This window comes from Onychostruthus taczanowskii, unplaced genomic scaffold (genome assembly GCF_017590055.1).
Source record: "Onychostruthus taczanowskii isolate IOZ18803 unplaced genomic scaffold, ASM1759005v1 scaffold116, whole genome shotgun sequence".
NCBI lineage: Eukaryota > Metazoa > Chordata > Aves > Passeriformes > Passeridae > Onychostruthus > Onychostruthus taczanowskii.
The window spans coordinates 885556-907736 of record NW_024498294.1 but is presented as its reverse complement, the minus strand read 5'-3'; the positions used below and the strand labels follow the sequence as shown (position 1 = coordinate 907736).

General features: G+C 43.2%; 1 protein-coding gene across 1 annotated transcript; it reads left to right on the top strand.

Annotated features, from left to right (window-relative positions):
- Positions 1 to 757: 757 nt before the first annotated feature.
- SLC6A1 (solute carrier family 6 member 1) lies at positions 758 to 20411 on the top strand. The gene is made up of 14 exons (XM_041427544.1): positions 758 to 1176; positions 2438 to 2569; positions 3929 to 4029; positions 5405 to 5514; positions 5627 to 5759; positions 7003 to 7137; positions 7255 to 7358; positions 7706 to 7830; positions 9794 to 9906; positions 12204 to 12335; positions 13032 to 13134; positions 14438 to 14538; positions 15971 to 16138; positions 18001 to 20411. The coding sequence occupies exons 1-14, from the start codon at positions 942 to 944 to the stop codon at positions 18103 to 18105; spliced, it is 1797 nt and encodes a 598-aa protein (XP_041283478.1). The 5' UTR covers positions 758 to 941; the 3' UTR covers positions 18106 to 20411.
- Positions 20412 to 22181: the final 1770 nt, after the last annotated feature.

The window sequence follows — 22181 nt, the reverse complement described above, 5'->3', positions numbered from 1 at the left end:
TTAAAGGGGTTTGGGTTTTTTTAATTCTTTTCTCTGTGGACTCATAGGAGATCTGTAGGAAATAATATTTTAAATGGGTCTTGGAGATTGTTTTGGATTAGTTGTGAACGTTCTAAATTCAGTATTAACCCACTATTAAAGGTGGCAACTGCTATTCCTTGGTTTGGTTTTTTTTAAATCCTTTTTTTTGTAGACTCAGAGGAGATCTATAGGAAAGAATATTAAAAAGGGGTCTTGGAGATTGTTTTGGATTAGTCATGAACATTCTAAATTCAGCATTAACCCACTATTAAATTCAGTATTAACTCACTCTTAAAGGTGGCAGTGGCAATTCCTTGGCTTGGTTTTTTTAAATATTCTTTTTCCTGTAGACTCATAGATCTATAGGAAAGAATATTAAAAAGGGGTCTTGGAGATTGTTTTGGATTAGTCGTGAACGTTTTAAATTCAGTATTAAACCACTCTTAAAAGTGGCAACAGGCTATTCCTTGGTTTATTCTTTATTTTGGTTTTTTTAACATTGGTTATTGTTTTGGATTAGTCGTGAACATTCTAAATTCAATATTAACCCACTGTTAAAGGTGGCAACTGCTATTCCTTGGTTTGATTTTTTTAAAATTCTTTTTTCTGTAGGTCATCCATAGGGAAAAGTTACAATCAGTGGATCTTAGGGCTTGTTTTGTAGGGATTCCCCTCTGCTCCCTGCTGGGTGCAGAGCCAGCCCTGCCAGGAGGCCTTGGCCGTGTGTCTGAGTGTGCCCGTGTCGCGCAGGTGGCTCCGCGGCGCGCTGAGGCTCCGCGCGGTGGCTCCGCGGGCCGGCCCTGCGCACGCCGTCGCTCCCGGGTGGATCGCCACGAGCCGCAAAGCTGCTGTCCACGTGGACTGGTGCTGAAATCTCCCGCCCGGCCGCCGCCAGAGCCTCGCCAGCCAAGCCCAGAGACATGGCCACCAACGGCACCAAAGTGGCGGACGGACAGATCTCCACCGAGGTCGACGCCTCCATCACCAACGACAAGCCCAAAACCTTGGTAGTAAAAGTGCAGAAGAAGAAGACGGACCTTCCAGACCGAGACACTTGGAAAGGGAAATTTGACTTTCTTATGTCCTGTGTAGGTTATGCCATTGGCTTAGGGAATGTGTGGAGATTTCCGTACCTGTGCGGCAAGAATGGTGGAGGTACGTTGGCCGTGATTGTGGGTTGGGAGTCACCAGCAAATCACCAGCAAAGCAAACCCTGGTTTGGATAGATTTTTCATACATTTAGTTGGTGTTATTTGGGGATTTTTTGGTAGGTTTTTTAGGGTGTTGCAGGATATTTTTGAGGGTTTTTTGGTTTGGTTTTTTTTTTTTTTTTTTGCTGGTTGGCTGATAGGATTGGTTTGGTTTATTATTGGGGGTGGTTATTTGGCTTTTTATTTGTTTGCTCTGGTGTTTTTCATTTTTCTTTTAGTTTTTTGTTTTGTTTTAGGTCTTTTGGTTTTTATTGTTGTTTTGGTTTGGGGTTTTGATTTTTTGTTTGATTGCTTGCTGTGGGGTCTTTTGGGGGTTTTAGTTTTTGTTTTGGATTTTTTTGGTTTTGTTCTTGCTTTGGTTTGGTTTTGTGTTTGTTTGTTTGCTGGGGGGTTGGACGGTTTTTTCGGACGTTTTGGGACTTTTGGGGTTTTGTTGTTGCTTTGGTTTGTTTTTTTTGTTTTGTTTTGGGGTTTGGGGCTTTTTTTGTTGCTGTTTTGGTTTTGGTTTTTGGTTTGCTGTGATGTTTTGGAGCTGGGGTTTTTTGGGGTTTTTTGTTGTTGTTGATGTTTGGTTTTTTATTTTGGTTTGGTTTTGGGGGGTTTTGTTGTTGTTGTTGTTTTGGCTTGGGTTTTTTTGGGTTTTCTTGCTTTCCACTTTTCCAGGAGGTTCAGAGCCATTTTGGAGTGTGGGGCTCTGCTTTGAGCTCTGCCCTGGTGTTTATTCTAACTCCTAGCTGCCAGTGGCACTTGAAAGACCATAAAGTATCAGAGCAGAACTAAAGCACGTTGCCCTCCACCCAACCCTGCAGATCCCTCTCTTCTGGGCTGAGTTTTGAGACGATTTTCATGGGGTTTGTAGCTGACTCTGAGCTCCCCATAAAAGGCTGGAAAGCAGCCAGGGCTGGTTAAAGCCTTTGTGCTCTCCATGAGAGGTGAAGGCAGCAAAGCCCACAGGCTTCTGGATTTCAGCTTTTTACTTCAACAGAAAACATTTAAACGATGGGGAGTTCTGTTTCTCCCTTTATTTTCACCTCTGGAGGTGCTGGTTCAGAAGTGCACATGTGATTTCCACTAACATTTTTGAAAGGTTACATCTGAGAGGAAAAATACCCTGTGGGTTTCTTTTCATTTGGAACAGGGATGGAAACTGGAAATCCGCTTGTGTTTTCCCCCATTGTAACAGGCTTGTTAAAATTCCTTTTTAGGTGCATTCCTGATTCCCTATTTCCTTACTTTAATTTTTGCTGGAGTGCCACTGTTCCTTTTGGAGTGTTCCCTTGGTCAGTATACATCTATAGGAGGCCTTGGAGTGTGGAAGCTTGCTCCAATGTTCAAAGGTATGCTATGGATTCCAATTCTTTCTCATTTGTTTCCAAATTGCAGAAGTTTCCAAAAGTGCCAAGGCAAGGATGTCTCTTGGTGTCTTTCATTTATACTTAAACCATGTTTTTTTTAAAGACACTGATTTTCTGAGGTGTAAGTGAGGATGTTGAAATAAAAAAAAATATTTTTGAAATATTTTTTCTTCTCCATTAAAAATAGTAAGATTTAGGCATTACAATTGCAACAAACTTATTTTTGAACTTCAAAAACTCTTGGGATTTTCTGTAGAAATGAATAAAAACTGTTAAAAATAGCATATCCAGCAGTAGGTGCCTGAGCATGTTTGGATGTGTTCACAGCAATTTGGTAAACTTTGGTAAATTTTTCTGAGCTCACAGAGATTGGCATCACCTGTTTTTTTAACTGGAATTCAAAAGCCAGACACTTTTGGCAATTTCATGCTGAATTCCTTAAGAAAAACTCACTCCACACTTTGAGTTTGAGGTTTGATTGCCAGAACCCAGGGTTTTAATCTCGATTCTGTACAGACCCACAAAGCTCTCAAATGATGATTTTCACCCTTCTAATCCCAAATCCTCTGACACTTCTGAGCTCCTGAGCTGAGTTCTGGCCCAGCAGAGCTGCGCGTGGTGTTACAAACTACCTGACACAGAAGGACTGACAATTAGCACAGGGTGAGCTGCAAGTTTGTTGAAACTGGATTTTGCTCTGGGAGATTTAACACTGGGAAAACACAGGGAGATCAAATTGTCTCTCACAGAGAAGTGATTTTGCTTGAGTTGCTGCTGTTGGTAAGGTTTGGATCGACCTTGCTTTGCATTATCCTGATTATTGTGAGCACTTCCTCCTGCTCAGTGTCATGGAACATCTGTCCTGAATAGTTCAGAACACCCCTGGAGTGTCCGTGTGGAGCAGAAGACACCCTCATGGTGGAACCCTGGCATGTCTTTAGTCTGACGTGCCAACAGCCTGCACTGAGCACCAGGCCCTCTGATCCATGGCCTGAGAGCCTTGGAACACATTCTCACTGTGTGTGCATCTGCCACGAGCTCCTGTGGGGCTGCTGTTCCAGAGAATGAGCTGATTTAGCTCCTTTTCCTGGGAGTAAAGCATGCCAGGGAACTCTCAGCAGCAGCAGCTGGTGGGACTGCACCACAGAGAGAGCTGAAGGCTGGCAGTGAGTTCATGGATGGCTGAGCCATCACCCAAATAATGACCTTTGTGTAATGGCACTTCTGAAATTCTCACTCATACAACTTTTCCCAATGGTTCCTGCCCTGATGTGTTTGCCCTGAATGCAGCTCTTCAACTGGAAGTTCCCTTGGTTTTATTTCTCTTTGTTTTCCTTGCAGGTGTGGGACTGGCTGCTGCAGTCCTGTCCTTTTGGCTAAATATTTACTACATTGTGATTATTTCCTGGGCCATATACTACCTGTATAATTCCTTTACCACTGTAAGTGTGTGTCAGAGGGGATGGGGAATTGTTTTGTGGATATAAAGCCAAGTAAAATATGGATGCATCACTAATCTGCCTCAGTGTAGATGTGTGAGGTTAACACAGCACACACAGAAATCTGTAGGATAATCCATTCTTACTGATAAAACCCATTTTGTAAAAATCCCTTTTATTTTTTTTTTCTCCACAAGAAATTTAGAGCAGAAAGCTGAACTTACAGTCAGTCACTCCCCCAAGAAAAATTCTAGTGTACAACTAATTATTTTGTTTCTTCAGTAGCAGCCACACAAACATGAGTTCTTTGGAACATTGTATCATTGCAATGTGGCTTAACGATACAGGGGTTTATTAAAGAAACCCCCATGGAATGGAAGGTCTGTGATTTGATTAGCTCTGAACTTCCATTCATTGTTGTTATTTTTGCGTTGTTTTCTTTCCTGTTTACTTTATTTTTAGCTGCCTTTTTTTCCCCCTCAAGGGTGATTCATCAGCTGAGTAAGTCCTGTCTGATGTGTGGGGTTTGGCCATCTGAGGAAGCATTCTTACATAAGTTGTATATAATTAATGCGTCATTGTTCAATTGTCTCTTCTATAAATTTTGCTCATGCTTGCTTGTTCTTGGCTTTAAAGAATTTTGCCTTGACCAAATTTGCATTAATTACTGTCTGGAAGTGACATGATCATTTCTGCTTTGTTGTCCTCAGAATTGTTATTGATGTGAAAGGTCAGGCAGAGTCTGGAAGTGTTTCTTGTGGCCCGTGTTAAATGAATATCGACTTCTAATTCCCTTGAAGCCTCTTATCCTTCTGTATAAAGCACACAGTGCCCTGACACAGAAGTTCTGCGAGAGGATTTCCCAACAATTGCCGTCAGAAGGATCCATAAATTACATGTAAATGAGGCTCATTCTAATGGATACCATGAGAAACAGGCTCTGCTCCTCACAGCTTCTGAAAGATGGGATGGACACATGCATGTAGCAAATAGAAATTTTACCTTTCTCCAATTGTCCCCTGACCTGATGGGAAAATGAAACTCTCTGATCAATAACCATCCCAATTTTATTATCTCTTGTGCAACAAGAGGTAGCAGGACCTCCAGGAGGTCCTTTGTGCTGTTTCAATATACTCTCATGGTGAGCCCAGAGTGTTTGGGCTGCTGTGCTGAAGAAAAAAGGGAATAGTTCCACACCTGCCTCCCACAACTGATAGGAATTGAAATAACTTTCACTCCAGGGAGATCAATGTCTGCAGAGCTCCAGGTGCTTTAGTTCTGCACTCAGCTGTCAGTTCTAGCAAAGAAAGAGATACTTGAGGTAATTCTTGCTTAAGAAGTGTTTGACTCCAGGTTTTTTGTGCTCTCCCTTCTCCAGACCCTTCCTTGGAAACACTGTGAGAACCCTTGGAACACCGACCGCTGCTTCTCCAACTACACCTTAGCAAACACCACCAACATGACAAGTGCCGTGGTGGAGTTCTGGGAGTAAGCTCAGCACTTTCCTCTCTCCTTCCCGTGCATGTCCAAGGGTCACCTTGTTATCCTTCCTGTTTCACCTTCTGAATTCTTTGCCAAATGTTGTGTTGGCTCGTTGCAGACGCAACATGCACCAAATGACCGACGGCTTGGAAAAGCCCGGGCAAATCCGGTGGCCACTGGCAATCACCCTGGCAATTGCCTGGATCCTGGTGTATTTTTGTATCTGGAAGGGGGTAGGCTGGACTGGAAAGGTAAGATTTAAAAGTACTGTAAATACCTTTCAATTAAAAATGCCCATTTTGCTCAAATATTCTGAGAATTCTTGAGGTAAGAGGCACCGGGGGCAGTTTGGCTGTGAAGGATTTAATTTGTGTTTTCTTGGATTGATACAGCCCCAAGTTTTAGGAAGAGCTGGCTCCTCTCTAGCTAGGTCAGACCACAGCCTTAGATGTTTCATTTACAGGCCTCTTGGCTTGGCCAGGTATAAAATCACCTAAAAAATATTCCTGCTTTTTCCTGGGATTAATATTCCAGCTGGTTTGAATAGCAACAGAGTGAGGATGGAGTGGTTTGGTTCCAGCAAGAATTATGCATTTATTGCTCATCTCTTGCTGGGCCTGGATATGTAAGGAAGTGTTGGGAAGAGCTGCTCCCACCTTCCCTCATGTGGGTGAGAAACATTTGAGGTCCTACCACAGGATTTCGCCCTGTGCTTCTTGGGGTCTGCCTGGCTGTGAGTGGAAATTAGGATTTACCAATCAATTAATGGAAAGTATATTCTTGAGAGACCTTTCTGAATGAAAGCGCAGCAACATCTGATGATGGCTCATGCTTTTTTGTGTCAGAAGAAATCCTAGGGAAATGAAAAGCCACAGCAATGGGGTTTGGTGTTGGGTTAGAAGAACTCAGGTCTGGTGCAAAGGACTGGGATTTCTTCACTCTGAGGGAACAGATTGTTAGTTTGACCAAACTGTGATCCACCTCGAGCTGTGTGTAGGACAGGGCTGAGCTGAGCTCAGAGTAAACCATTTTCTTTCTCCTGTCTCCAAAGCACAAAGAGGGCAAAAAGAGGGCTGAGTCTGACTTCAGAAAGGGTTTCTTACAGGACCTCTGAAAAGGCAAGAAAGTAGGAGCCTGTAATATAGAGGAGGAGAGTGTGGGGAAAATGAACTGCCAGATGATTTACGAGCAGGATCCTGGTGCCACGATCCTTGTGCTTTTGGGACTTCCTTGTGTTAAATACCAAAAAAAAAAAAAAAAAGTGTGAAAATATCCTAGTTCACACTGTTCTCTTTTCAGAAAAATAGGCAGCAGCCACCTGTCTTCAGAGCTGGAGTTTAGAGAATTTCGCTGTAGGCATGTCCCAAGCTTCTTCATTGAAAAATGCCTCAATGTTAAGAGCCATCCTCAGTTGCTGCTAGAGTATTTTCAGGGAGCAAATACTTTTGATCATTCTTTTTTGCACACTTACACTGTCTTGTTTCTTCACATCAGGTGGTATATTTCTCTGCTACTTATCCCTATGTTATGCTGCTTATCTTGTTCTTCCGTGGTGTAACACTGCCTGGAGCAAAGGAAGGCATTTTATTCTATATAACTCCCAACTTCAGTAAGCTTTCAGACTCTGAGGTAAATATTGTGTGCTGGTAAACCAAAGTTTCACTCCTCACTCTTCCGCTTTCAGACATATGACCACTTCCTCAAGTGCAGAAACAGATTTTTAAAAAAATTGTTTCCTGCAATCAGGTTTGGCTGGATGCTGCCACACAGATTTTCTTCTCCTACGGTTTGGGTCTTGGTTCACTGATTGCCCTTGGAAGTTACAACCCTTTCCACAATAATGTTTACAGGTAAGCAGATGACTGCACATATTGCAGTGGCACTTGCCTGTCTCAGCTGGAGTTGGGTTCTGTCTCTGTGTACAGATAATTGAAATAAAGTTTAGTGCTGAATATTAACTGTTCCAGCTGGCTGGGGGTGAGATATGTAACTGCCTTTACACCAACAGGAGAGACTTCCCCAGCATGGAATGGAAGCCAAACTGGGAAATCCTAAATCATTGAGATTATTCACAGGACAAAAAAAAAATTAAAAATAAAATTTAAAAAAAAAAAAAAAAAAAAACACAAAAAAAACAACCCAAAAAGGATGAACATTTGCTTTCCCTGCTGCTTAAAGCCCCTTCCCTTTGTTTCAGGGACTCCATCATAGTGTGCTGCATAAACTCATGCACGAGCATGTTTGCTGGCTTTGTCATCTTCTCCATTGTGGGATTCATGGCCAATGTCACAAAGAGGCCAATTGCAGATGTTGCAGCATCAGGTACCCAAAATCTTTTCCTCTAAGCTGTGCATCAGGGTTTTTTTGGGTTTTTTTGCTTGTAGGTTGTTCCTGCAACTGCTTAAAATCCCTCCTCACCGTTCCTCAGCTCCCTGTCCCCTCATTCTCCCAGAAGGAAAGGCAGAAGGAAAAGTGTTATCCCAACCCACTCCAGGCAGAGCAGGAGGAATGCTGGTCATTATGGGCTGGGTTTTAAGCTAATATTTCCCCATTCAGCTGGGTTTTATTCCTTTTCCCATTTCTTGAGGTTAAACCCTTGGAGGCAAATCCATTTCTCCCCTGTTCAGACCTACACCTGTTTCATGTGACTCTGTATCATGAAAGACATTTTATTTAGGGCAGGGAGCTGTGGAGCTGTCCATGGGAGGATTGTGTTCTTCCTTGCAGTTTCTTGTGTGTCTTCCAGCTGAAAAAGCTTAAAGCAGCAGAGCAGATGGCTGCCCTGACCCAGCTGGTGCACCAGATACTCACTTAGCAGTTCTGGCCACAGGGAGGGATCTCATAACTCAAAGCTTGGCTGGAACTCACTGGTGGACAAAATCTGGATGACTGTATTAGCAAACACAACCCACTGAAATATCTCCTTGGTTAGAAAAGGAGAGAATTTAAGCCCTAAAAATAATCTTCAATAAATTACACATACAAAGAGATTAGGTACAAAATGATGATGGCAGGCGCTGTTATTAAAAACTGCTCTGGAAAGGCAGTGGTGTGTGAAATAAGCTTTTTGGATTTATGTCTTTGATACAGAAGGAATTATATAAAGGCTACACCTGCAAACACCGCAATATTTTAACATCATATTAAGTACATTTGATTACAGATCTCTGAAAGATGCCCATGACCACTAATTGCAAAGGATATTTAAAAATTTGACCCTTTAATTAAGGTTTCTATTTCTCCTAGTAAGCTTGGAGGCTGGTGCCAGATTTTACCACCATGAGAGGTTGTTTTGCCATCTTTTATACAGCCTTATAAAACAAATGATATTATTAAAAGGCGTAGCTGCATTCCTGTGGAGTGCAAAACAGAGTAAAATTAACATATTTATCTGAAGCTTATTTTGCTTTTAGCACTGCTATTTGGAATGCTTTCTGAACTGCTTTCCAATCATATCTGCTCTTGTTAGCAATTAATTGCTTCAAAATCCTCATTAGACTTTAGAGATCCAGGTGTTGATGCCACCCTTGCTCCACTGGTTTGATGGCTGTGACCCAGCACTTGTCACTGACAGACTTCTAATGGAAACTGAAAAATCAGAGGCACTCCTTAGGTGAAGCACATGAGCTTTATTCCTGTGTCTATTAAATGTGCTGATTTTCCCTCTGACCCTGAAGTCCAGCTATGCCATGAGAACAACAAAACTCCTTTTAAACAGGAATTTGTTAGCAAGAACAAAAATTAAAAAGTTTGGTTGTCCACAAGGACAGAGTTTATTAAAATGTGTATTTAGAGAGAGTGAGTGGAATGGAACAGCAAATGGGAATACTGGAAATGCTGGGAAGTGTCTTCTCCATTGCTGAGCTGTCTCTGTTTCTCTTCTGACAGCTGCAAAGGAGATTGCAGCTGTCAAACCTGCTTGGGGGGAGAGAGAGCTGAGCAGTGCCTGAGGATGTAACCCCAGCCAAGGACAGCACCCTGCCTTGGCTGTGCCAGGGCTCTCAGGAGCAGCTCCTGAACTCATTCAGTATTCTGCTTGGTTGGCTTTGGGGGGCTCTGGGGTGGTTTTTTTTGTTTGTTTGTTTGGTTTGTTGTTGTTGTTGTTGTTTTGGCTGGTTCATTTTCAAACCCAGGTGCTTGCAGTGCCCTGCTGGTCAGGGAGCACTGAGCAGCTGAAATCCCTGCTCAGGTGCTGCATCCAGAGCCACCCAAACAGAGCCCAGCAGGAGCAGAGGATCCCAGCCCAGCCCTCCCACTGATCTTCTGTCTCCTGTTTCTCCCCCAGGCCCTGGACTGGCATTTCTGGCTTACCCAGAGGCAGTGACACAGTTGCCCATCTCCCCTTTGTGGGCAATACTCTTCTTCTCCATGCTGCTCATGCTTGGCATTGACAGTCAGGTAAAACTGGGGTGGAAACAAATAAAAATACAGGTTTTCTGCCACTGGGTGGAACCAGGTTTGATATTTTAATTTATATTTTATTTATTTCTATTAGGATTAGTTATTTTATAAATTAGGATCTATTTAATAATTTAGGATTATTTATTTTACATTAAGGTTATTTATTTTATGTTAGGATTTTTAATATATTTAGGGTTTGTATTTTTCATATGCAGTTCTTCAGTGTATAACTCTGAACTCCATACAGAGTGTCAGCTGCTGCTTTCCCATTTTGGTCAGACAAAATAACACAACAGGGCTCCCCCCTGTACCTTCCACTGCCAGCTGGAAGTGGGGCAGGATGATCCCTGGAATAATCAAATAAAGAACAGGAGGCTCTCAGGAAAGATTGAGTAAAAACCTGACGCTTGAACACTTTTGTTCTTTTATGAACTGTTGGAAGCACATGAAAAATGGGCAGAAAATTTATTCTGCAGGCAAAAAGGAGCTTACCTTTGAAATATTCCCTGTGAAATCACAATGTTAAAGATACCTGTGCAATGTTCAGCTGTGTAGGAGACACTGGGATATGTTTTACAAGATTTAGATGCCACAGGTATTTCTGAAGGGTGGCTCCAGAACTCACCACTGGAGCAAAAAGACACAGCACACATTTAATTTTAAGATCTGGAGTTAGTTCAGTGGGTATGGGATTGTTACTGAGGATGTTCTGGGTTTTGATGTGTTCTGAAATCACTTCCCAAGGGAAAGGATCACAAATTTATTGGTTCAGGCTGTACCTAAGCTCTGGGTGGTATCTGACAACTGGAAATAAAGGAGAAGGATCAACCCTGGAGTTTGCAAATCCAAGCTATTCTCTGTCTAGATTAAACTATTAAATAATTAAAACATGGAATCATTAAAAATGTTGATTGTGACACAAATAAAAAAGCACACAGCATGAGAGAAAACCCTTTAGAAATAACTATGTCCAACAAAACCTTTTGTTAATTGGTGCTAATTTTAATACAGAGAACAACGCCATGGCAGCACTCAGGAGAGCACCCTGCTTTATTTTGCAAGGAATACGTGGAGGGTTTGGTCAGGAAAGTCCCCCCTGGCTGCTGAACTCTTGGACCATTTTTAGGAGCCCAGTGCTAGGCAGATGTGTTCATTTACTTGCACTCAGCTGCAGTTGGCAAACCAGCACTTCCCAGTCCCTAACACAGCCCTCCCAGCACGTAAAGGAATATGGGATTTACTACCTCAGCACTGTACCAGTCTTTCAGGAGAGAAAATAACATCATTTTCTACAAATCCAAGCTGACTTCAGCCTGTGAACACAAAAGGACCAAGAGGGCATTTTATCCTGGGAGATGAAAGGAAGTGGAAAACTTACAATTTTTATTTCTTTGTTTTTCAGTGAGCTTCAGGCTTGACATTAAAACCCACTGCTCAATCTGGGGGGAAGCTGCTGTGAAAAATTGGGTCAAAAATATTCTTGAAAGCACTTGTCTCTAGGCAACTAACAGCTGAGGAAGGTGGTCTAATATTATTAAAAGGAATATGTATCTACAGGCTGTCATGCTCCCTGCATTTTCTGTCTGTCACTGAAACATTTCATCCACTGTAATTTACAGGAGCTGTAACCATTGGTTCAATTCTACTTGCTCTGCTGAAAATTAATAAAACTTTACTTACCTTCTGGTTTTCATATTTCAGCCACCATAATGATAACATTTATCTGAATATAAACACACAGGAGGATTCTGGAGTGTGGCCATGATTTCTGTTTGGAGGACACAGCCTCAACAAAAAATGTTTTCTGGGGATACAGGAATATTTGATTTATTACATATGAGAATCATATGAGAATCTTTAACCTCCTGCATGAGGCACCAATCTGGTTAGACTTTCTCTGTGTGTTGGCTTTCTTGTATGTGAGCAAATCATATAAGAGAGAAGTTTATTTTGTAGGATTAAGGGACCAAAGCCCTCAACAGTAAGTTTATCATATAAAAAAAAGAACAGTTCCTGTTCACAGAGCGAAAGCCACAGTTCATAGCTTAGAATTTTGAGAGTTCCTCAAGCTGGAAATCTTTTTGCACAGATCTCTTTAGACAGAAACAAGGATATTCAGGAGCAGAGCTTCCGCTGCAGTCAAGTGAATTTTCACTTCTCGCTGGACGGCTGCAGCCTGAGGCCAGCAAAGGGTCCAATCACAAACTGCTCCCCAGAACTCCATGCTGGGCTCTGGACTGTGTTCTGTGTCCAGCTGGGCTCTGGACTGTGTTTTGTGTCCCCTTTCCCTGCAGTTCTGCACCGTGGAAGGGTTCATCACTGCCCTGGTGGACGAGTTCCCCAAGCTGCTGCGCAACCGCCGCGAGCTCTTCATCGCCGTGGTGTGCATCGTGTCCTACGTGATAGGGCTGTCCAACATCACTCAGGTACTGCTGGCTGGGCTCTGCCTCTGCCCAGCACCAGCATTCTCCCTTCCCCAGTCCAGCCAGGAATCTCTGCCAGCCCCTGGATTGTCAGGGATTGGCGCTCGCCAGGGTTTTGGCGGTTTACGCATAGAACACCCTGTGGTGCCTTAGGATTTTAGCTTTGAAATTTTTATTTTTATTTTATTTATTTATAGCAGGATTATTTTTTTATGTTAGGATTTTTTCTTTTATTTATTTAGCTTTTCTATTTTCCATCTATTTGTACTCCTGCAGCTCTGTAGTGTAGAACTCCAAACCCCATTAATTCTGTCTGGCCTCTGTTTTCAGGTAGTCCCTAAAAGGCCTTACCTGGGTGTCCCCTGCAGGGCTCAGGGGACAGCAAAATGCACATCCCCACATTCCTACAGTCCAAAAAGTGGCAGCTGCAGATGTTGACTTTGCAAATTGTTTGAGGGGAATGATTAATGGCTAAATTATGATTAAATTATCAAATAAAGAACAAAAAGTGAAATTAAACTTTTCAGTCTAAACAGTAGCAATCTTAATTTTGTCAGGATTGACCTCAACTCTGAACAAAATTCAACCTGTTTAATTTACACTAGTAGGCCCTAACCTACCCACCACTGTTAGTTTGTAACTTACATTTTGAAGCTGGATGCCTTGCTCTACTTTTTTATTCTTTCTTTTCCATTTCAGGGTGGAATCTATGTGTTTAAGCTTTTTGACTACTACTCTGCCAGTGGAATGAGTCTCTTGTTCCTTGTATTCTTTGAGTGCATCTCGATATCCTGGTGCTATGGTAAACAGCCTGTTTGTATGTTTTCCCTGAGCTTTACACACTCGGAGGATAACTCATCCTGTGATCTGTAGTAGGTGCTGGGGGTTTGATCTGCACTGTTGATCTGTGCACATGCTGGGGTTGGAACTGAAAGTGGCCTTGATTTCTGTGGATATAATTCAAAGTTGGCCTGTGGAAGGTGCTGCTGCCTTTTAAAAACCCTACCTAGAGGCCTGGGAGCCATGAAGTGTTTCAGGAACATTGAAAGGGTGATATTCCATCTCCTTCCCTGTCCCACTCCCTTGGGAAGCCTGGATCTTCAGAACTGTTGGGTACATATTTCCTCAGGGCTCTTGGGATTTGTAATATTTTGCTTTTCCAGAAATTCTCTCGCTCCAGGGTCCTGCAGTGAGCCAGGCCCCTTGGTCAGTTAGGGAATAATCACCTTCAAATATCCAGAAGCCTGGACTGGCACTCTGGCTCTAAGGATTAATGATCTGTGGGATATTGTCACAGTATTTTGTCCTCAGAGCTGCGTCAGCTCCTCTGAGGAGCTGCTCCCATCATCAATGAGGCACTCCAGCTGCTCCAGGAGCCTTCCTGCTGGATTTTAGTGGGCCTGAGAGGGTGGAAAGCATTTGACAGGGGAGAGGCACTGCTAATGAACCCAGCAAATGGAAAAATACACCAAAATTCTCCCAGAAATCACAGAATATTCTGAGCTGGAAGGGACCATACAAGGAGTTTAAGTGGATGGTCCATAGAGGGCTTGAACCACACCTTGGAATTGTCAGCTCCAGGCTCTAACCATGAAGAAATCAGAGCCACGAATTGGTGACAGACACAGCTTGAGGAGGCTGGTGGAGAGCAGCAGCAGCAAGAGGGCCCCTCTGATTGCAGCTCCACCTCTGCCCATGCATGGTGGGCACTGCAACGAAGCTGGTTAATGCTGGGATGGCTTGGGTGGGTTGTAATTGTAAAACACACCCTGAATTTCTCATCCTAATATAACCTAGGGTTGAAATCAATCAAGGGTGTTTCTTGCATCTGACCTTCCCATGTACAACTTCCTCATTTTGCATGGGAATAAGTTTGCTGGTCTCTGTTTAATTAAGTATGATGTGGAAGAGTAAGAACAGGTGATTTTTGGTGCTCTTGAGCTTGACTTTTTTTGCCATTCAGACAGAGGAAAAGTTATCTTGAGATCTTTGTAGAGCTTCCAAATATAATCATAGTTTATGGCAATGTCTCTCAGAACCACTGAGCTTCCCATCACCTCCACTACCTGATATGTTTCTGTGCTGTTTCTTATTTCTACATCCAGGTGTTAATAGATTTTATGACAACATCCAAGAGATGGTGGGATACAGACCCTGCATCTGGTGGAAACTCTGCTGGTCCTTTTTCACTCCTATCATTGTGGCAGTAAGGAACAAACTTTTATTCTCTGGTTGAAAGGATGTAAATGAGTGGCCTGGGTGCTGCAGCCTTGTCATTTCCAGCCCCACAGGTTCACAGGTTCATATTAGTTCTGCCCTCACTATTTTTTTAAGGATTTGAGCAATCTCATTGAAAACAATAGCCAAAAAGCAGTGTCATTCCAGAAAGACTGTGCCCCAAAAAGAGAAGCCAAGATTTTTATTAGACCTCTGGAAATGCTCAAGATGTTGATTGGCAGACTTAGAAAACTGTAAGGAACAAATTTTGACCTTTTTTTTTTTTTTTTTTGGTGTTCTAAAATAGAATTTAGCAATCTAAAATCTAAATTTTCCACATACACAAAAATACCAACATTCTGTAAACTGAATTCCTCCACAAGCACTTCTGGTGACAGAGCAGGGTTCTAAACTCATGTTCTTCCCTCATGGCATTCTGTGGCATGTATTACTCATTTCATACTTCATTGCTGTGGGTTTTCTGGCAAACTCTGCAAGGAATCTGAACTGGAAACCACAGAACAGCCCTTTCCTGATTCTAAACTTTGCCCAGTGAATCCCATTCAGTACCTTGTGAAGTAGTAAGCAAAGGAATGTAAATGTACTGCACATACACTGAACCCAGATGCAATGTGACAAACTAATCAAGCAGCCACTGTTACACATGAGCCAGCATTTAACCAGAAAAAGCAAATGAGGAGACTAAAAAGACACGGAAATGTGTTCACATTGAGGGTTCCTCGAGTCATCCCTGCCCAAATCTAGGCAGATTTCATTTTTGTAAAAAACAAGCAATCAGGAAGGCATAAGAGATACATTTTATTTTAGTGGCACAGGAGGAAGATGCCCAACATTGTCAGACTGGCCAGATTTGTCAAGTCCTCAGCAGAACATGCTGCCCAGCCCCGCTCAGAGCAGGGATAAAAATCTGCCTCTGCATCCTCCTCTGGGAATCTGTCCTGCACAAGGCCTCAGCCTGGGATCAGAAAGAGCCTCCCTCTCTCCCGATTGACTTTAGCAGGTTTTCCTGACTGGTTTAGACATTTGAGACAGGCCAGGACAGGAGTTTTTCCTGGGAATAGCCCATGGAATTCTGTGTCTGCAGGGCATGACTGGAGAACATCCCAAAAGCAACATGGGTGTTGTTGCTCAATGGCACCACGTACATGTTCACAGGTATTCCCAGGATCCCTATTTTCCCCAGCAGCCCCCTTCCCTCTGGCTCTGTGCAGCTTATCCAAGGCATTTACTGGTACTAGCAGCACACCTGGATTATCTGAGGTGCAGGTTTATGTGTGAAAATACAGCCTGAAGGTGAAACATTCATTTTGGCAAGAGGCCTCTTGGGAAGCTCCGGAAAATCTCTTGAAGCCAGAACACTCTGGGAATCTCACCCAAAACCCCCCCTTCTGCTTTTGCAGGGAGTGTTCATCTTCAGTGCTGTGCAGATGACCCCTCTGACCATGGGCAGCTACGTGTTCCCAAAATGGGGCCAGGGGGTCGGCTGGTTCATGGCCCTGTCCTCTATGGTGCTGATACCTGGCTACATGGCATACATGTTCCTAACCCTGAAAGGCTCCCTAAAACAGGTAAGTCTGCCTGTCCCGACCCCCTTGGCACCTTGTGCAATCAAAGATTGCTGAGCACTTCTTTCCTGTCATTTATTTCCCCCTCAGTTATTTTGCTTTGAGCCAAAAAAACCCATAAAAGTGCCAACCAAAAGACAAGAGGAGTGTCTGAGCCATCTGTTGTTGAACACAATTCCCTACGTTCCACAGGGTCCTTATCTCTGCTCTGGCAGCTGCAGACACGGCATTCCAGCTCCTCACACCTAGAAAACAGAGGAGAGGTTTGCAAATTATGGAAATTTGTCCTGATTAATGCAAGACATGCAGCCGTGGATCATGGCAGGGGATGCTCTGGGGAGCTGGAATCAAAATCAGGGGCTGAGCTACAAAACTCTGGGATTGCAGGAGTCTGCTCAGTGACCCTGCTTGCATCTCCCCGATGGCCCCCAAGGCTTCAGCTCCTGCATTTCACCTGCTCTGAGCCACACCTGCCCTGCTCTGCTGCAGCTGGGAGGGAGGACATGGAATACCTTGGGAGCACTTCCCTTGAGCCTTTATTTAAGGGATTTCTGTGAGCAGTCACTTGGTGAAGAACATTAGGGGCTTTTTTTCTCGTTGCTCTCAGCCTCTCCCTGACTGCTCATCCCATTTTTTAAAGGAGGTAACATTTCTCATGGAAGAGAGTCAGGTTTTTTTTCAGTCAGTTTTTATTTCAGTCAGTTTTCATTTCAGTCAGTTCTGAGGTCCTCAGAGATGTGCTGCTAAAGGGGTGGGAAATATTGGCCATGTTATTGCCCCACACATCATTCAGGAACCACCTACAATCACCACAGCTCATTTTTTTAATCTGGGTGGATCCTCAGTTTTCCCTCTCCAGCTCCTCCTGTACATCACAGCCAGTTCTCCAGCCCAAGTACTGAAGTGCTCTGTGATTGTGGCAACCAAAGACTGTCAAAAGTAATTTGTCAGAACTTCTGGAATATTCTAAAATCAGCTGACAGAGCCATCTTTGCAAAGGGCTGGATGATCTTAAGCAGAATTGACGAGTGATGCCTCATGAAATGCTCAGATCTTGATCCAAAGATTTGTCTTCAGCAAATTTTGAAGGACTCACTGAGGCTTCAAATAAGTCTGCAGAAAAAATCTGGATTTTGATTTCTTTTTTTTGTTTCCTCCCCTGCCTGTTCTTAGCTCCTACATTTTGAATAGATTTTGCTTGGTCTTGTGTAAATGTTTAGGTGCAAAAGGAGAACTGTTGCCCTAAAATACAGCTGCTCTTTGGGCAGGGTTGTGTGAGGCCATGGTAAAAGTTCCTCATCTCAGCCTTGTTGTGGATTGAGGTCTCATTTTTGAAAGCATTGGCAAATTATTATTAAGTGACGGGGGAGCCTGCACCAGTGAGAGGCTCTGAGGAGCCAGACTGGAATTTCTTTTGAGATATGAATGTGAGCTGGGCAGAGAAGCTGAAGGAACAGAGAGGACAAAAGGATGAGGAAAGACAGAATAGGAATAAAACACTCTAAAACACTGGTTTATCCTTGGAGGAACTCTCAGTTCTCCTGGGGAGATGCCCATCACTCTGGTGCCCAGCACTGCTGCCCACTGCAGCTCCTGTGCTGGACCCTGGGCTCACAGCAGAGCCTCTCGTCATTTATTTCCCCCAGGAAAATAAACTCCCATTTCCTTGTTGGCACCCAGCATTTGGCACAGGGTTTTTGAGCTCCTCCTGTCACCTTCAGGACAGAGCTGGAATTCTATTTAGTGGAAGTGGCTTGCTGCTGGTCCCTGGGAAGAACTGTCTTTAAATATTTAGGAAAAAAAAGAAGATTAAGGTTAGAAAGAGTTTTTTGGCTGCCTCACATTTACTGTTGTCCTTTGAACAGCGCATCCAAGTGATGATTCAGCCAAGTGAAGACATCACCCACCCTGAGAACGGGCCAGACCAGGCCCAACAAAGCAACTCTGCCAACAAAGAAGCCTACATCTAAACTCCTCCCTCGTCCAAGTACCGCTCCTTCTCCAGAAAAACAAAAAATATGGTTGAATATGACCACAAATTCACGTCTGAGAATAAAATTACCTACTTGAAGTGGCAAAAAAAAAAAAAAATAAAAAATACATATTAAAAAAAAAAAGAGATAAAAAAAAAAAGCAACAAGGTCATCTCCACTCCGAGGGAATCGCCATGGGTTCGATCAGCCGTCGCGAGCTCAGATGTTTGACAGTGTTTTTGTGTTCTCCAGCAATCCACAGACTGTTAATGTTTTTATCCTTTCACAATGATAGTTGCATACCTTGGAATTTGTAAATTGATGTGCCAAGACCTTTTTAATCTACCTTTTAGCACGACTATTTGAAGTTTTGTGCTGCTGATTTTTCGTAGTTGATCACTATTTCTTACCGCTGAATCCCAAGACTGTTATTTCTGACTTTGCAGGAGTAAAATTACGTTCGGAGTTGTTTTGTACAAAGAGAACGGAGTATTTTGTAAACAAGTGATTTCCAGTGCAAAAGTCTGCCCTTAAAATTTGTTCCAGCTGAGGCCATTTGAGGGGGGAAGAGACTCTTCCTTCAATTAACAGCAGGCACAGCCTTTATAAACATTCCTAGTGCAAAAATTGAGTTGTTTGTGGCAGAGCAGCCCAGGCCAAACACACTGGCTGTGCTCAGCCTTTCAGGGTGACTTTCAGACAAGGTCATAAATTTCCTTAAAAGTACATATCTTGCTTCTTATAAAAAGAAGATATCTGTGTGAATCCATGCTAGAGGCATAAATATGACTTTTAACTTTTTTAGCAAAGTAATAGCCAAGAGCTCTTAAAGATTCCCAGGAGTAAAATACAAAGTATTTGCCATTCAAGCTCAGACTCCCTGAGCTTTTATCATGCTGTTATCACTCTACTATTATTGCAATGCCACCAAAATAGAAACCAAAACAACGGCTTAAAGATCGAAGTTAGTTCCAATGTCGGGCTCAGCTGAAACTGCTAGAGAACTTCCCCAGTTCCCAACCCCAAACTCCGCGTGGTCGGCACTTTGAGAGCAGTGGGATTTCCATTTCCAGGGGCTGGGTGGTGCTGAGGGCACGAGGGAGAGCTCTTTGATCCCGATGCAATCCCGCTCTGGGCTCTGTCCTGCATTTGCCACACGGCCAGAGAGCCCGGCCAGCCCCTGGAAGTTTTCCCTGTGTGGGGAATGCAGCGGGAGCCCCGCTTGGCATTTCTCGTTTGGCAGCTATAAGACAGGCACAGAGGCTTTTTTTCTTTTGGGAGGGTGATGTTTGATTGTAAATGACTGTGACAGAACTGTGCAATGAAAACATGCTTTTCAGCAAACTTTTTTTGTGCACCGTACAATGTTAGATAGCACAATTTATGTAGAACTACTACGTGGAAAAAAACAAAAAAACATGTTACCTGTGAATGTTGGGTTTTTCGTTGTTCTCGTCTGAAGGTGACAAACATGTTCTTGCAATAAGGTATTATTCTCAGAATGTCAAGCACATTATGTAGAAATAATATATATATAATACACATGTATTTCAAACTACATCCTAAACTCTCAGAGTATGTTGGGTAGGTTCTAAACTGTTTCATACCTAGGTCAAATGTAAAATACTAGGAGATCTAAGCTCCATCCTAAACGGCCATAGCTGAGATGCAAACGTCCTGTAAGTCTTTGGGATTTAGAGGAACCCCTACATCCTACACAGACATCACACGTGATACATCATACTTGTGGAATTCATTAGACTAAGGATAAAAACTCCAACTTTCTCTTTATTGTTTAATGTAACCGAGTCCCATGTTGTTCTAAGAAAAATGCAGTATTTAATGTTTGATTGTAAACAATTATGACAGATGTTTGACAGACCTGCTCTTTAGCAAAAAGCTGTACAAACGTTATCACATAGCACAAACTAGTGTTGTAGAACTACTGTGTGTAAACTGTGAATAGCTGTATCTTTTTTGTAGTACTTGCCCTGAAAAAGAAAGATTATTGTATGATCATATATGCTTTTTGCAATAAGGAAATATCCAACACCAAGCAAATCTATCTCTATATAAAAATATATATGTAATATATACATATTCAAAAATATATACAGAGCCTGTTTAAAAGAGTACAGTATTATTTAGTAAATTGCAACCTGTTCTATGGACCAAATGTAAAATATTTATAAATTAAGATGCATTTTAAATGTCTATAAACGGTGTCATAATTAAAGCACGATTGTTATGTAAGTTTCCAAGAGTTTAGAGGAAAAAGAATAAAGGTTATATTATACATTAAATTCAGAATTTTGCAGTCTTTCATTGGACAAACCCAATCTGTGCTATTTTCAAGTTCCAAATGTGTCATTTATATAAAAATATCCTTTAAATACCAAAACGCTGTATCCCACTTGTGATGTGTATAATTAATCCGTGCTATTCCTACGATGTAATTAGTATGTGCATACATTATACAGGGAGCTTAAGAGGTGACAGTTAATAGCCCTTCCTGGCATCCTGCTGCTTTAATTCTCCTGCGGGAAGATGGCAGAGCGAGCTCCGGGAGAAGGAAAAAAACAGATTTCGGAATGTTTTGGGCAGTTTCTCACATGCAGTCCTGCTGCTGCCGTGAGCTGCACACCTCCCTGGTTTTAGAGCCATCTCAGTGCTGGATACTCCCCAGGCAGATGATCCATGGCTCCAAAAGCTCCGTGCTCCTGTCTCAGCTGCCCTGGCAGGGTGGGAAGATGAGAAGACGCGGAGAAGAAGTGGCGGCGCAGCTGCAACGCCGCTCCTGGGCTCGGGATTTAATTATCTGCCTGCAAAACTGGAGCAGGGCTTCATGCTGGGGACGAGCCTAAGCAATTTAGAGGACCTGATTAGAGTGGAAAATGCTCCCGAGAGAGGCGTCTGGAATCGCAGCCTTCAAGCGCCAAGTGCTGACCTTCGCGAGGAGCGCACGGCGAGGGCCCAGCGGGGAGGGCAGGTCCCGGATTGTTCTGGAAAAGGGGAAGCAGCAATTTGGGGAATACAGAGGGAAATGGGAAAGGAAGAGGCCGAGGGCTGTCATTCATTGCTGGTTAGGAGTGGTGGGAGGGCAGGGGGGCAGCAGGGGCTGAGGAGCAGGAAGCTACTTGGAGGATATTGCGTTAGTGCTGTGATATTTCCATGTTCTCCTGGAGGAATTTGCTCTTGCCGTGCTGCAGAAATCCCAACAGCAATTCAACAAGAAAAATGCAAATAAGGTCACTTCTCCCCTACAGGACTGCAGGATGCCCTGGGAGAAATCCATGTCCTTGCTCGTCAGGAGTATTAGTTCAGCTACATGTGCTTTTATTCTAAAATAACACTGTGCTGCTTTTGGGGTTTTTTTGTTTGTTTTTAGCCTGATTATTTCTGTTTTGTTCTGCTCAGGCCACAACAGCATTACAATTAACTATTAGAACTGCTCAGCCCCCACTGCTGGCTGGTTCTCAGGGGCTGGAACCCAAAGGCAGGGTGATCCCATGGCACAGGGCAGCAGCTCCTGCTGCCAACACCCCTCGGGCGGGCACTGCCCAGCAGGCAGCAGCAAAAAGGGGCTGCAATAAAGCATTTGGACATCCACCCCTTGATCCCTTTCCCTCCAGGATGGATTGGCTCCACTCCCAGGAGGTGTTGCACAGCACGAACAGACACCCATGGACAGACACGGCAAGGGAGCAGCAACACCAAATCCTCACTCCCAGCACCTGAAGGGATCAGCTAGGAGCTGCAGCGGCTGCCAGCCCCTGTTTGACTCTGCCAAAGCATCACAGTTACCCACGTTCTCTGCTCAGGAAGGAAGGCACCAGCCTTTACATCCTAAAGGCTCTTTCTACTCCCCCCTCACTCTCCTTCCCCAGTTTCTTGCCCTGCTGGGGGTGTTTAAATAAACCAAATAAAAATAACGTGGGAGGAGGGGATTTACCCATTTACAAACTTTTTTCCTGCAATCTAAATTACTTCCTCTCTTCTTCTTCTGAAGTTACAAAAGTAAGCAAAAAAAAAATTTAACTAATATTAAAGCACAAATGGGGTAAAGTGAAACA

Excerpts from the sequence above, each read along its gene's own strand:
- SLC6A1 (XM_041427544.1), top strand. The coding sequence starts at position 942 with ATGGCCACCAACGGCACCAAAGTGGCGGACGGACAGATCTCCACCGAG. Across the intron at positions 5,515-5,626 it reads GCCGTGGTGGAGTTCTGGGA|ACGCAACATGCACCAAATGA; the intron begins GTAAGCTCAGCA and ends GGCTCGTTGCAG. Across the intron at positions 16,139-18,000 it reads TGAAAGGCTCCCTAAAACAG|CGCATCCAAGTGATGATTCA; the intron begins GTAAGTCTGCCT and ends TCCTTTGAACAG.